Source organism: Nesoenas mayeri (assembly GCF_963082525.1).
Source record: "Nesoenas mayeri genome assembly, chromosome: 4".
Classification (NCBI taxonomy): Eukaryota; Metazoa; Chordata; class Aves; order Columbiformes; family Columbidae; genus Nesoenas; species Nesoenas mayeri.
In genome coordinates this window covers 48,151,656-48,167,489 of record NC_137540.1, presented here as the reverse complement: position 1 = coordinate 48,167,489, position 15,834 = coordinate 48,151,656, and the positions used below count along the sequence as shown (strand labels likewise).

The window sequence follows — 15,834 nt, the reverse complement described above, 5'->3', positions numbered from 1 at the left end:
GGAACAGGCTGCCCAGAGAGCTGGTTGGTTTGGTCTCTGTTTTGCTTTGGGTCTGTGGCTGCTGGGCTGTGTGAGCTGGCAAAGCAGAGACCCAAAAGGGATGACCAATGTGGTATTTTGTTGTCCAGCCTGTATTTTCTATACTGGCATCACCATCAGTCTTGTCTTTGCAATCCCTTGTTTTACTCCTCATAGAGCTTTTTTTTTGCCTGCTGCAAACAACTTTTTCTGTAATCCACAGAGGTTTCTTACCCTAGCAGAAAACCCCTTCTTTCACACGCTCTCCACTTCTGCTCTTCACGTTATCTGTGTGGTATTTTCTGAGTTACTCCTCTTGTGTGCTGAGCTGCCTCTTTTCACCACTGTGCAGCTCTCCCATTCACCCAGCCATCAGGTGACCTTTACAGTGAGGAGAATGCTATTAAAATAACCTGGTAGAGGAACTAAGATGTCTTTTAACATAGATCCTCCCAAAACTCTGAAAACTAGATTATAATATTTGTTATTGCATTGCTCTTTGTTGTTTAAGTATTGGGTTTGGGCCTGGATAAGTACAATGGAGAAAGAACATAATGTTTTTGTGGGTCTGTTTGTGCAATTTTACAAGACACACAGAATGGGCAAAGTGGAATGCAGCCACAAAAATCCTACTGGCTTCTTGATTTGATATCTTCCCCTATGAAATACCCAGGGCTGTATCATATTTTACATAACAAAAATTGGACTGAAGCAGCATTGCTGGGGAGATGTAGTTGGAAGAAAACTAAGCACCACTCTGTTCTTGTTGGTCAGCGGTGGGGCTGGCAGAGGGCTTAGGGCACTGGAGCCAAGGAGGTACCTGGGCCACCTCCTGGAAGCATCAGCAAGGCTTTGCAGGAGGACCTGGCAGCCAGGTGTTCAACATCTCTGTTCAGCAACTGTCCATCTCTGTTCAGAACTGTCGTTCAACAACTCCCTTCACCCATCTTCATTCAGCTCAGCTTCCCTGCTTGTAACATGAGAATAAAAACAGCTCCTCTCTTCACAGTGTGCTTTCAAGCACTAGGAGCCTTGTAGTGTAACCTTAGGGAGTCGATAAAGAATGTTAAAACTGTGTCTTTTTGCTCATGGTACTATAGTAAACAGGAAGTTTCCCCACTGGATCAGACATGGATGAAGGCTCCTCTTAGAAACATCCTGATCTGGAAGGTGTTGGCATTCTTGGCATTGATTACCAAGAAACATATTCAGATGTTTCATATTGAAACATATTCAGATAATGTTGTTAATAGCAATCTTTAATGTTGTGCTAGCAATCTTTAAAGCCATGTATCTAATACCGACTCTGAGGGAACTGGCTTCCGCTGTCCTGCCACTAAGCTGCGAGTCTGTGAATAGCTCAGCCTCAAGCCAACAGGAGGTTGTTTTTCCTGGTGTGATATTATAAACGTGGGAGGTTTGGGACCTGAGTGTCACATGTGTCTTTGGGGACACTCTTGTGTATGAGCTGGAGTCTCTAGTTCACTGCTACCTTTCCCTCTGTCCTCCAGTTAGTTAGTTTAGCTCTTGCATATCTCTTCATCAAGTCTTATACTTTTCTTCCTTTAGTCTGATGTGTTTCAAATCAAGTCCATACAAATTTTTCAGCCACAATGGTCTTAGAGCTTATTGATATAGAGGTGTTGGTTTGTGACAGTGCAGGGCTGGAGGATGCACTCAGGATGAGCCAGAATCATCCATGGGAGACTTCACACCTACGCTATCATATTATTTGGCCTATACAAGCCTACAGGAACCAAAACCCAACAAAATTAGCTGATTGTGTTAAAATTGCAATTCTACTCAAGACTGATGTTTCTGGTGCTATAATCAGTGCTGCTGTTGTGCTGTTCTCTCTCTCTGCTATTTGCAAATATCCATTATTTCTCGCTCAGCTGTGTTTTCTTCCCAGTTGACAGAAACCTTGGCAGTTACATATGGGAATAAAATTTGGGAAATGCTACAGTCAAATTTTGTTTTGCTGTTGAAATACTCACCTCTGTAAAATCATTCCAGAAAAAAATGTTTTTATTGATGGTGTTTTATTTATTTGCTATTTCTATGACACGCACTTCAGAAATTTAAGAACCCTCCTTTGTTTTTCTGTGTGTATCCAGCTTGTTCCCAGGGAACGGGGTGGCTGCACACTTGTTTGAGATGGAGGCGTGAGGGAAATGCTGGCTCCCAGTGCCTGTCCTGGGTTTAACAGATGGGAGCTACAGCTTTCCATGTACATCTGTGGAGCTATGGAAGTAAAACTGCTTCCCAGAGAGGTCTTCAGGGTAACTGCTTTCTCCTGCCGGGATGCTGAGATGGAAACACTCGCTGGCTGTTTTCCCTTGAGGATGGTGCTCTGTCCTCGTACAGAGCAGCTTTCTAATAGCTGACTTCCAGTGAGCCTCTGAAATGCTGAGCAGCTGAAAACCCATCAGATGCCTCTCACTGTATGGAATATTGGCTGCTGGACAGAATTACTGATCCTTAATTACTGTGTCTGTACAGACTGTGATCTGCCTGAAGCCATAATCAAATATAAAAAGGCCCTGAAACAAATCTATAGACCAAGTTCCATAATTATGTAAAACCCTGACAATTGGGAAGGCATGCCAGCACAAGTTATTAATGCCACCATATTTTTATCATGTGAATACGACTGTAGTTAGTGATGGTTAGGGTTTCTGGACGTGGCACTGCAGCCACAGAAATAAGAAGCTATTTCAGCCAGCCATCTGCATATGACACTGAATTTCATACTGGTAATTCTGTGATGAAAGGAACTCACTATACTTGAGAAGGAGAAAGAAGAACCTTTTCTCAGATTTTTTTTGGAACAACTGTAGTGATTTAGAGACTGTAATTCCCTGAGGTATCTGTGCCTCGGCTATAAATACCCTCTGAGCCAGCTCAGCAGGTTTTTCTGTACTGGGATTAATTTACAGGTGTTGCATTAGACTCTCAGAGCGGGCATATTTCTTATTCTCTGTGGAACACTGATGAGGAAAAATGATCAAGGGACAGTGGGGTATATTCTAATGAGCATCTTACTCCGTTGCTATTCTGTATGCTTCAGTGAGCTTCCCAGCTGTCCCAGAGCTGAAAGCCAGGAGACAGTCAGTGTCTTGAGGAAAAATGTTTGTTTGCATGGAGAGCAGAGAGTAAAATAACAGCTAATAATGTTCCTTTGTCATTGTATGTGGCTGGTTTTAAATGTTTTTAGAAGTTAAATCTAAGTAAAGCTGCCCACAACCAACACCCACACCACCCATACCATTGCGAAGTGGAAGGAGGGACCTGGTAGAGGTAGATTTGCTTTCAGCTGGAGCCAGGCATCTGCCCAACTTGCAGATATATTTCCTGCATTGAAATAGAGCAGGACAGTGGGACAAAATGTGGATTTAGGTGTGTAGGTATCAACCAGATTAAAGAAAGTCAGAAATATTGCCCTGAGTGAGGATGTGGCAGAAAATAAGTTAGTCTTAATGTAAGATTGGGTTTTGCATAGTATTTTCCCAGAGAAGAGTTGCTGTTGCTGAATGTCCTCTCCCATGTTTTCTCCCTCATTTTAAATGCAACAGGATTCAGTCCTAAGATGCTGCAGTATTATAAGATGCACAGAAGAGTGTTAAATGTAGTTGTTGAAAAAGCTTGGCTTTGAGGAAATTGGTAAGTGACTACTAAAAGCACAGGATGAGTCAGTTTGGAAAGATGTGCCACAAGAGATATCTCCATCAATGGAGCAGGCTTGTTCATATTTGCTGACAAAGAAAGATACTTTTCCCTCCATCATAGCTATATCATGGGAAACATGATGGTCAAAAAGCTCACTCTGTAAGCCAAATTTATTTTTACTAGGCCCACAAACACCATGTTGAGCAGTGGCTGACTCCTCAGTGGGAACAGGCTGCCCTGGGAAGGTGGAGATGTTTTGAAGTTGCATAGGTGAGGTTCTTAGGGACACGGTTTAGAGGTGGACTTGGCAGTATTAGGTTAATGGTTAGACTTGACGATCTTAAAGGTCTTTTCCAACCAAAATGACTCTATGATTTCATGATTCTACATGTGATTCTCAAACAGCTGGATAGGTGGTATCAGCAGAAAGCAGCTCTGGAGAGAGGCTGTGCTGTCATAGTTTGGGCTTCCTCCTGATTAAAAGTGACTGGGTGCAATGCTTGCCACCAGCAGCAATACACTGTGAGGCAGCTGTCTTCTTTGAAGACACCAGATTTAGACACAAGTTGTAATGGCTGCTTTGCCAGGCTGATAGAAGAGTATGCCTTTGGACACTTCATTGCCAGAATGGGTCTCAGTTCACCGGGAACAGCTGAGTCATGACACAGGGCACATCAGAAGCTAAAAGTTTTCTTACTCTCAGTCAAAAATAGTCAAATATCTTAGAACAGACAAATACTTTTTGATGATCCTGAACTTGTGGGTGCCTTGACTTAATCTCCGTAGTTGGAAATAACTAGCAAGGCTTATTTATCAGTTCTGATCAGGTTTTGATCAAGTTCTCATCTTGTCCCAGCCAGAGAAACTTCTGGACAATCCCTCCTCTTGTATTATATAAACTTGTACATTTTAGGAGAAAGGCTGATTGCTCAGAACTTGAGCTCTCTAAGAGGGTGATGACATGACCCTTACCTTCAAGTGCTGCTAAACATGATGCCATCTATAAGCAAAATAGGCCACCTAGCCTGAGCTGTGTGTACGCCTGTGAAAGGCTTTGCATTAGATCAGGGCAAGCGAAACATGAAGGAAACGAGATACTAAGGACTGAGTCTGACCTGGCTGCAGTGCTGGCTCTGGTGGGATGGATAAAACATACAAGCAGTGGAGAACTGCTGCAAAAAGAGCTTCCAGACTCTAACAGGAGGTTTGCAGAACACAGAGTGGCAATACAGAAAACAGGAGGGCTGCAACAGCAGCGAATTATTTCAGAAGCTGTTGCTGCTCAACGTCAGCTGCTTGCTCCTGCAGTGTTTTACAGGGAGGAACCAGAACGTCTAATCTGTTATTGGCAAGCATTTGGAGGATTTTTGGTGTTTTTGTGAAATGAAGTGTGCATCTTAAATCACATACAGTATGCTTGATTAATAATCAAGCTAAAGAAAGAAAACAGTGTTTTTAGAGTGGTGAGACCTAGGGAGCAGCATCCTAGGAAACATTTTCTTACGAAGGGCATCTTGTAGGCTATTCTCTGTTTCATGGCTTGAAGCAACTGCAAACTATATGTGTATATTTTTTTTAATCTGTGTTTATGACCCCCTGGAGCATGGTAATGGGTATAAAACATTAATCTGATTTGTTTAAAAATATTAATCCAATTTTTTGTTTAATGGTACAAATCTGGACACAATTGATAACAGCAACTTACAGCACCTTATCTCTTTAAGGAGACAGCTAAATGCAATGCCATTCATCACGGTGATAGGAAGCTCCTCAGGCACAAATACGCACATATTGCAGTCCGTGCATGATGACGACCAGACCCAGCTCTGTTTTCTGTCTGCTCTGCGTGGCGCTATTGACAAAGAGCTACAAGCAAGGGCAAAGTAACGCTCTTGACAAATCCTTCACAAATGTTTGAGTTGCTCTCCTATGCAGTCTTCTGGCAAATTTTAAACAAAGTCTAGAAATCTGTGTTAACCACAGAGCATGAGCATAGACTGCAAATAAGACTTTGCTCTTACAATCAGCCCAGCAGTTTGTTTGAAATTGGGTTTCTTGTCTTTTGGGCAGGCTAAAGCTGATGGCTGAGCACAGGCAGCCCCAAGGTTTGATGTGTGGAGAAGAGGGCATCTGCACCAGCTCAAGGGGTGTGTGGGTGACGTGGTGCCTGTGCTGGGTCATGGTCCTATGGCAATGCAATGTCTGTGTCAGCCAGCGCCGACCACAGATGCAGTAACCACTTTAACGTAAATGTCCAGCTGTGGTTTCAGCAAAGTGGGACCATTACAAATGGACGTTAACAGAGAAATGTGGAAATACTTTGAAAATAATCCTCAGAATCTTTTAAATTACTGTATTTTTTTCCCAGTTCACCTAAGCATTCTTTAAACCAGGTTTATCAGATCCAATAAACTAAAACCTGTTCCTGTGATTAGTATGTAACATTGAGGTTGTTTTCTGAATATTCTAGTTGCATCTCTAGTTCCAAAATCCTTTATGCTCTAGGTTCCCATTACAAAATGGGGTTAATAGCACATCTGTTTCATCTCTTGTCTATCAAAAGTAATTTGATCTAGAAATCCTTTGGAGTTGTGTATGGGCAAGAAGCAGCTCAAATGAAAACTTGTTCTCAGCTTGGCCTCTAGGTATTTTTGTTTCAACTTCTTGCAGAACTTGCACTTTCAATCTATGATTACTGGAGCACAAAAATAGTATTTTTTTCCCTTGAAGTTATGGCGAAGTCTGACTAGGGAAACTGAGGCAAAGAAGGCATGAGGTCCTTATGGGAAACCAGACTGAGGGAGAAGCTTAAGCCAGACAAAGAGCCTGGGCTGAGCTGCCATTTATTTCAAAGGCTTTTGGATTATTTATTTGTCTCTGAGACTGGGGCAAAACCTGGGAGGGCAGCGGGAAAGAAGTGGGTAGGGAACTGAGTCCTGCACAACCTGGGAAATACTCTTGCCTCAACTACTACTTCTGCGACCAGTTCTTGTAAGAATTAGGCAGAAGGCAAGGGTGGAGCAGAGTGAGTTTGTTTGTTTAGACACACAATGTTTGCCTTTATTTCCCTCTATCTTTTCTAAGGGCCGTGACGGCACTTCCTTCCTAATTCATTTGTGTAGCTGCCTGAAAGGGATATGTCTAAGTAGGGGTCAGAGCGACTGCAGGGCAACTTACTTGTTTGTTAAACAATATGGGAAGAAAACAGAGGCCACGAAGAATACTTCACTCCCCTCTGTGCCCTGGGGAACATTCTTTATAAAATTTGGCAGCAGCTCTTTCATCAGAAAACAGCAAACCACTGCACAGAGCGGCTGGCCCTGGAAACTGTTTCAGCACTTTAACAAGAGAGGAAGAGGAGGCACAGGAAAGAAGCTTTAAAAAAAACCCCTAAAGTTGTATGAAGCCTCATAGAAAAATCTCTAAATCAGTAAGAGTGTTTAAGCAGCAAAAAATATGTAGCAGTTTTCAAGGAACTAAAAAATGCTTGCCTTCCTGCGTGGTGCATTATAAACACGAGCACAGAAAGTGTCATGTCATGTCCCAGACTGTGCTGCTGATTAGTTTAAATGAATGCTCTCTTTCTGACAGTGACCATTGCAAGGCTGTTCAGAAAACAGCACAAGAAACTTCCTACAGGTTCTTGTGAAAAACACGTCCAGAGGTAAGGCCAAGTGGCTAGTGTAGAAACTGGCGCATGAGAAACTTAGCAGGAACTTCTGTAAGTGTATTTGTCTCCCAGCTCTGCACTGCCACCCCCCCGGCCCAAACACTAGTACTGAATTCCAAATGTTAATGATATACTGAAAATAATTACTTCTGTAACAGAGCCAGAAATCAGCTTGTTTTGCTTTCTTCCCTGAGACAACTCGGTGACATTTTGAATTGATGCTTCTGGGCTCTGTTTCTAGCAGTAAGCTGGGGATATGGTTCTATCTGAGTCTAAAACTTTAGACACTTAGAACTCCTCAGGGTTTGCCAGTTGCTTAGGTTTTTATCAAGTAGATGCCAAACAGTCCGTTAGCCATGACTGGGCTGCTAAAACCTCTGTGCTCTGCCACAGCGAGGCCTCTGAGCTCAACCACTGCTCTCAACGGGCCATTCATCCCCTCATCGATCTTGTCTTTTCCAGTAGGATGGTTGGGGCACAACCTTTCCTCCTTCCCCAGACCAATAATTCTGATGAAGTGAACTTGGTTCAATAACTATTCTGCCTGATCTTGTTTTCAACTAATGCCACAAGGCGAGTTTTTAACCAAGAAGGTTATGTGCTATTTTTATACACAAGTATTTTCTCGTTATAGGCTGAAAAGGTGAAGAAAGCAAACGTGAATGCTATAGTTCAGGCATTAGCTAGAAAAAATCTCTACCTTTTTCTGTTCATTCAAAGTCATTCTTAAAAGGCCTTCAAACACATTTTAATGTGTTTTCCGAGGTCTCTGAAGCCAAATCAAGGAGTTTGCACTGTCTAGTGTTAGTGCTGCTGAGTGCTGTTATGGTCCTGGAATTCATGAGTGCTGATGACCCCTTCTAATTGTGGTTTGTTTCCACTTTAATTGAATAATAGCCCCATGTTATTTGGAATACACGTATCTATGCTGCATGTACCATTCGATCCAATGAGGGGCGTGGTACAGAGATGGGATGCCCTTCAGGGAAGAGAAGTGCTAGTTCTCACTGTGTAAGACTGAGCATCCTCTGATTTCATTTGCTTCTCCCCTGACTAGGAAGCAGGTGCCCCACTGTTGCTGAGGGTTTACAGGAGGCAGCACTAGGATTTTGCATTATTCTGTATGTGCTTCTCCCAGTCTCAGGTAGTGGAGTACAGCATCTATGTAGAGGAAGGGCAGGTGCTGTTTTCCAGACACATCATCTTAATGAACCTCCCTTTCTTTTTAAGAAAGTCTAGCAAGGTTTTCAAAGCTACTCTTCTGGGTATCACAAAGCAATTTCTGTTACCTGCCGATGAATGAAATTGTTCCTGGGTAGTAAAATTTAGGCATCTTGCTTTTACTGCAGTACTGATTTTAATGTAGTTCTAGCTTTGTAGGCATGTCACTGAAGTGGGATATTCAAAATCAATTTGGATTATTGTTTGTATTATCAATACTGAATGATTTAGGTGTGCTTTAGAAGCCTTAGTTGGTAAATGATGTAGGTGGCAAAGGCTTCAATAAGGATTTTTATCCTGTGGGCAGCAGTCGTAAGGACTGTACATTTTAGGAATGCTAAGGGCAAAGATTACAAAATTCCCTAGGAAAAAATGCATTCCTATAGGCCAGTGAAAAACCCCATGTATGCTCTTCAGACATTCTGTTGTGATGCTGGCAGGTATTTGGAGAAATGAAAAGAGTACAGATTGCTGGAAACTAAACAATTGAGTTAAAACAAATGTTTTGGTGTCTTTACATTCCTTTTTGAATGTTTAAATGGACTAATTAAAATATGCTCTGTTGTACAACTTTTCCCAGTGGCAAGGGTAAAAAAGTGGTGTATAGGAACTTTGCTAACCATACCATCAGTGTTTCTATAAACTTGAATTATAGCCTAGCTGAAGATTACATGTTTAACCAGCTCACAACCATGCCTTGACTGAAATCTGTTTTCTTTTAACTGTTTTTGAAACAAAGGAAGATTCTTACCAGATGACCTTTTTGTTTTCAATAGATATTTCAGACTGCTATGTCACTAAATATGTTGGAAGTGTTTGGCCAGCTGGCTCCTCTTCCTCCTTTCAGAAGAACCCTTCTTCCTCTATTGCCCACAGCTTGCACACCATCTTAGTCTGGGTTGTGTTATGTACATGATCTATGTCTGCTACTAGCTGTCTTATTTAAAAAAATGGCAATTCTTTAAAGTGACACTGAAGCGATTTAATTGAGGCCACCCTTTCTTGAGATTCTCATTTCATTTACTAACAAACAGTTTTCCAACTTCTTTAATAAATGAGGCGCAAGTGCCCTCAAACCAGAGACATGAATGAAGAGAGGATGCTTTTTTCAGTTCTTCATGATGGAAGCTAGTGCAGGAATGACTCCAGAGTTTAAGCCTGCACAGTTTTAAATAACTTATGCTCTTCTTGCTTCTCAGGGAGAGATTATCCCACAGCCTCAAAGACCTCTTGCTGTGTGGAAAATGCCTTTTCCTTTCCTTCTGCCTCAAATTTTCCATTAACGAAATTTTATCCCAACTTGTACACCCACTCAGATAGTTTGAACTCTTCTTCTCTGTTTTTATGACCTTCTAGTGCTAGTAGACATTTACTACATCCTTCTTGTCTAGTGGCCAGATTATGTGTATTGAAAATTTCTGCATATTCTGCACAAACTTAATCTCTTCTGATGGAATTTTTTATTCTTTGAATTCTTTCCCATCCTTCACTCTCTCTGGACTCAGCTTGGAAGTTCATTTCTTGTGAGCATTCTGTATGCCTCAGGAAAATATATTAAGATGGTGCGGAGGGGAGGGGAAAGTGAGCAAGCCTCAAGTGTCTGGAATAGAGCTCAATGCAAAAGCAGCATGGGTGCAAATGTTGCATGTTAGCATCAGTAATAAGAACAGTAGTTCACCTTCACCTCTGGTGCTATGCTGATTATCATTTTAGACATTGATAGCTTTCCTTCCTAGAGAAATAAAATAGTTCTGGGTTGACAGATGAGAAATAGCTTAAAGTAATTTTTCAGAAAAGTTTAATACTTCTTCGTATAATGGATGCAGTCGATGGTTGTATTGACAAGTTATGGTATAACATAGGCAAAGGAATTTGCATTTTGTCTTTGTAAATTTAATGCATTGCTCTATTAAATCAGCATCTTAGTTTCATTCCTTATGATTGTAGGACACTGCTTCCAGCACTTAGCAGAAGATCTGTGTATAACTTTTAATTTTCATATGTCTTATTTTATTACGTAGCCCAAGTCATGAATACTGTTTTCATATCAAATTTTTCCTGGCACAGACAACTGTGGATATATACTAGGTCTTGCTTTTTCTTTTTCTAGGTCTTGCACCAGACTGCAGAGTTCCTGTTTTGCATCATTTCAGTCTCACTTTCCCAGACTGTCCACATACGTTAGTGACATTGCCCCTGGCCTTTCAGATGAAGGCCACTGATTATTTACAGCTTCGTAAACACCTAATTGTGAAGTGCATTACTTGAGGGATGACAGTAAAACGTGACTTTTTCCATTTTAGTTTGTTAGAAAGCAGTACTGAAATTCAGCATTACTGAAGCCCATGGCAGGCTGGACCTGTGCTGCCCTGGGGATGCCACGAGCCCAGGTCGTCATACCAGCACCCTGCCAGCATTGGAGGGGGCCCAGCCTGCAGCACCCCCTCTGCAGCAACCACTGCTCAATGCAAGAGAGTGTCTGAGCAAGAGGCGGTGGTGCTATGAGTGACACCTGACAAGAAACACAGACATGGAAACTTGAATTCTACTGTCCAGCTGCAAAAGGGAGACTTGCAAATGAAGGAGCCAGGAAGACAAACATTCAGGAGTTTGAGGCTATTTAGAAGAGTCAAAGTTAACCTATATTATAGAAATATTTAGGAAAATGCTGATTGGAAAGTAACCTACTGCACAAAATGCAGAATAAATCCTTGAAATGCCTGTCATGCGTTAGTGTGCTTAAAAATAGAAACAAAACTATCATTACAGAGAAGAAAAAAAATAGCTAACTGCTTGTTTCAAGGGTCCAAAATTGTGAACACAGCTTTTTGTTTTGTTTTAAATCATGTAGTTGTTTTTAGTACTGACTTGAGAAGAAAAAAGATCCTATAAGAGCCAAACAAGTGATAGTCCCTTATCAGAAAGGTTCTCTAGAAGCCTTTCTGGTGTGTGATAACTAGCACCGTGACAGCAAGAGGTTTGCTTTTGCCAGACTGTGAAGCAGCATCCCTGACTGCTCCCTGGGGAACATAATGGGAAGTGACAGTGATCAGGAGTTTGGGATGCTCAGGTGGAGAAGGAATACGACAATGTTGGTAAGTGGAAGGCAGCAGGCCTCCTTCCAGCTACACTGTCAGACAAGCCTCACAAATCAAAATCCTCTGTTAGATGCCCAAATTATATTTCTGTTGGCTAAGACTTTAAAAACTTTTTAAAGTTGCTTGAATTAACAGCTGTCTTTGGCTTCATTTTCCACCTAAGTCAGTTGTTTGTATATCCCCCTGGCCTTCCCTTTGGCTTCATTTCACTGCTGCATGTGCTTTAACTTTCTCCAATTACTTTCATGCTTGCATTTTTTTTAAAGCCAGCCTATGATTCCACAACTCATCATGCCCTCATCCTCCCTGTAGAAAACAGGAAAGTGGTGAATTATTTTTCAGCATTCCATACAGCTCCCTATCAAGTAGGAGTCTGCTCTGCTCCCTTTTAGGAGTTCCTTTCCACAAGACAGAAGCAAACCAGAGATTTCTTCTTACTTCTAAATGTATGAAACTATTGATTGGGGAGTATTTCTGTTCATCTGTCTGCTATCATGAAGGCTTGTCTTCCAAAAATTTTGAAATTGCTCTGGTACCTGCCTTTAACAATGCTAAAAATATTGGCCTGGGTGAGGGCAGGGGTGGCTATGCAGTTGGTAGTAGTATGTAAAGAAGCAGTGGTAAGAAAAATACCTCCTCCTCTTCTGGCCATGAGAGTGGAAGGAAGAATGCAGACTAAAATAAAAATCATTATGCTTCTCCAATTTTAAACATTTAATAGTGCACTTATTGAGTATATTCTGTACAGACATCTATAGCAAGTTAAACATTTTCCTTTCTCTCATGTAGGTCATAATCATGTAAAGCACATTTACAATAGAAAACATACTTGAGGTACAAAAACCCAAAAAGAATATCTGAGGTATAAATACAGGTATATTTTAAATAATCTTTATCATGCTTTATCTATGTTTGACAGTACACTGTGGGCAAGTATACATGTTTACAATAGAATGGTATGTACAACATACAATTTTACAAATTCAGAAGTGTTTGATGTAGAAGAATATACAAGGTTTTCCTACTCATGAGGAACATTGTTACTGGAAGTACTACATTATTTGCCATAATAAAAAATTCTTCATCAAAAAGCTTAATATAATACTGACAATGGTAACAAAATCTCAGTCAAAATTCCATCTTGCAACTCATTCATACCCTAGCCACAAAATACATATTTCACTTAATACTGCACCTTGAAAGCAAATCTTCACCTTCACAGTAAAACCTACAGAAAGACACCTTTCCAGAGGACCTCAAGACTTCCTACAGTTCATACAAGTTGATTCTCAAGGAGGGAGGGGGGGAATATCCCAAAGGGTTTAAAAAACTCAATAAAACCCAGGACAAAACCCCACCCTCCTCTATGCCCCCAAATATAACCCTCCAAATTGCTCACATACAGGTTCTGTTTGTCTTAACATGCATCTTTTAGGAAAATAGGCAAAGGAGGGATAGAAATGGAGAGAGCTCATGTGACCCTTCCAAGCCACCTCACCCCACCGGCTGCTGCAGGAGTCCTGCCACCTCCCAGCACAACTCCAGTGTTGAATTTTTCCTCTTGAGCCATTAGAATACAGTAAAATATACAAAAGAAGTTCATTGAAACACTTATAGTTAACACAGGTAGGAGTAAAAGCAACAACCTTTTTTGGCAAGTTAACAACTGACAATACTGGCTCTCTTCACCGTTACATAGGCATTTCAATTCCAAGCTGCTACATTGCTCTAAAGTATGTTGACTTAAAATTGCTATAGAATTGCTAATCGCTCCTAGAAGATCATCTGGATAAGCAGTGGGCAGTAATCGGAGCAAGCCACTTGCAACATCTGCTCAGAGTTTTTAATGAGGTTATAGCTGAGGAAAATGCAGAACGGGCACATGGGTAGGATGGCTACTCCTGGTCCACAGGGGAGTCCTATTCTAGGTTGAACTGTGTCCAGCATACTGAAATCCATTCTGGTTGCCTATCAGTGTACCAGCCACATTTCAAGTTCAACTTCTGCTATCCTTTCAACCATTAACACACTCATTCACACTTTAATCTCTGTGCAAACCTTTCTCTGCTTGTCTCAGTGAGAACACATTGAAGAGTACCAACTATTCCAGTGGATACACCAGTCCCTCAACACTCTACAAACAAAACAACACGGGTATATACATAAAGCTAAGTATTTCACATGGGAATGATGAGCCTTCACCATATTTCATAATATATTTTGCATTTAAAGAATTTTTGCTTCTCAGAAGCAACTCAAACCATCTAACAGTACAATATTTTTTTTTTTTAATCTTTTTTTTTTGGCACAGTCCTCCTATGTATTCCAGTCAAGGCCTACACTATAGACCTTATACAGACAGGAAGCAGCTTTAAATTGTATGGTATGGCCACAGTCCTATAGTAATGCTCACAGTCAAGTTCTCATGCTGTCATTCCTTCATGACATGACTTGTAGATGGTACACTGGTCCAGTCAGCAGTGGACAAGCCTCAGTTTTGGGTAATGTCTACACTGCTGAGGTGTGGAGCACATGGCAGTTCCTCTTCAGTAGTCACCTGGATTTTACTTCCTTGCTCTCAAGACTCTGATGACTGAAAGAGTCTCGTATCTTAACGACTTCAGATGCACACAAGTGTCCAAAAGACTTGGTGTACCAGTCTGGCATGTGGCCCCTGATGTGTGAGAAAAAGTAATGATGAAGTAGGTACCAGTAACTTTGCATGCATTTTCTTAGTCAGAATCAAATCATATCATCTAGCTGTTTAAATGTATGACTAGCAGATCTCCTTATTACTGCTTATTGCTCAGCTCAGCCTTACTAATACAAAGACTTGCTCAAAAACAAGTTTCCTGCAGGGAGAAAAGATTATCAGAAATTCTGTGAGAACTTGGTCCTCTTTACTAACCTAATATTAAAATTAACATGTTCTTGCATCCAAATACATCTGTCACAGGAAGGGGTGGTTATTATATACCAAAAGTTGTGGTGGAGCATATACTGCAGTCTTCTAAGGTCACAAAGCACACCTGCTGTTCTGTGGCATCTCACAGACCTGTGTGTGCCTTTGAGAAGTACAAGCTAAAGCCTGTTGAACCACCTATATTTTGTGCTACATGGAAACGATAAAAGTTATCACCACAAAGAACAAAGTGGAACTTCATACCTCAAATCAATTCTGCACATGTAGGTAAGTTTAGATTTTCCTGACCCGCAGGGTTCGATCAGATACCTAGACAGGAGCACATTGACTCTAACACCTGCCACTGGAGCACGGTCATGGTCCACTGAGGTTGCTAGAAGCACACAAGCTCCTTTGGGGAAGTTTGTCCTCCATGTTCTAAGAAAAATGAATAAAACAAAAAGACTTATCTTTGACAAACAGTAATTCAAACTTCTAATTAGACTTCAAATTACGCACAAACAGATATTTACCTATATAACTTACATTATGAAGGTTGCTGTACATGTAGGATATAAATGTCAGCGCATATAAAAGTCTTACCTTAAGACTACAAAGTCCCTGGCTGGTTGAGGTGCCATGCTGTTCTGGACATACTGGTATATATCGGTCTGGCTATCCAAAGATTCAATTACTTTTGAATCTATAAGATCCTCATCCCAAAGATGCTGCTCTTTAAGTAAACGATTTAAAACGTCCTCTGGCGTAGCTGGGATTTCTATGGTAGTTTTCCATAACCGGAGTGGGGGACCTTCACACACCTGGGGGAAATCAGCACAGAGTCCTCAGTTTTGTTCTTTTATACATTTTCTTTTTCCCTTCTATTTTAGTGTTGGCTAAACACAGCAAATTAAATATGGACATATGTATGTATGTATTGTACTAAGCTTGTTGTAAGCTCAGACTAAGGTTATTTTCCTAACAGCCAAAGGCATCTGCACACTCAGTTCCAAATTATTTTTAAGTTAGCTATCTTCTCCAGTATGGGCCAATATTAAATTATGATGCTACAGAAAAATATCCTAATTTTCCAAGATTTTTAAAAAGTATCTTAAATCTTGTTGAAACACTTTTCCCTGTGCTAGCTCTGAGCTGCCCAAGTTAAAAGCTAAGAAACTTCTTTCCCACTGCACAGTGCCAGTCCTTCACTCAGCCTGTCAAGGCTTTGCACATGTGAGTGAAGGCGTGCAAAGGCA

The 15,834-nt window shown here is 41.1% G+C and overlaps 1 protein-coding gene across 3 annotated transcripts in view; it reads right to left on the bottom strand.

Moving 5' to 3' along the window:
• Positions 1-14,229: 14,229 nt before the first annotated feature.
• The window catches only part of DLC1 (DLC1 Rho GTPase activating protein), a gene marked incomplete at its 3' end in the record, with an annotated part of 206,606 nt that continues 205,001 nt past the window's right edge, over positions 14,230-15,834 (bottom strand). For all 3 annotated transcript variants that reach the window (XM_080343312.1, XM_080343313.1, XM_080343314.1), the window contains 3 exons: positions 15,182-15,399; positions 14,843-15,016; positions 14,230-14,350 (listed from right to left, as the gene is read on the bottom strand). In XM_080343312.1, coding sequence (XP_080199438.1) covers positions 14,230-14,350; positions 14,843-15,016; positions 15,182-15,399 — 513 coding nt within the window. The remainder of the gene's footprint in view (positions 14,351-14,842; positions 15,017-15,181; positions 15,400-15,834) is intronic.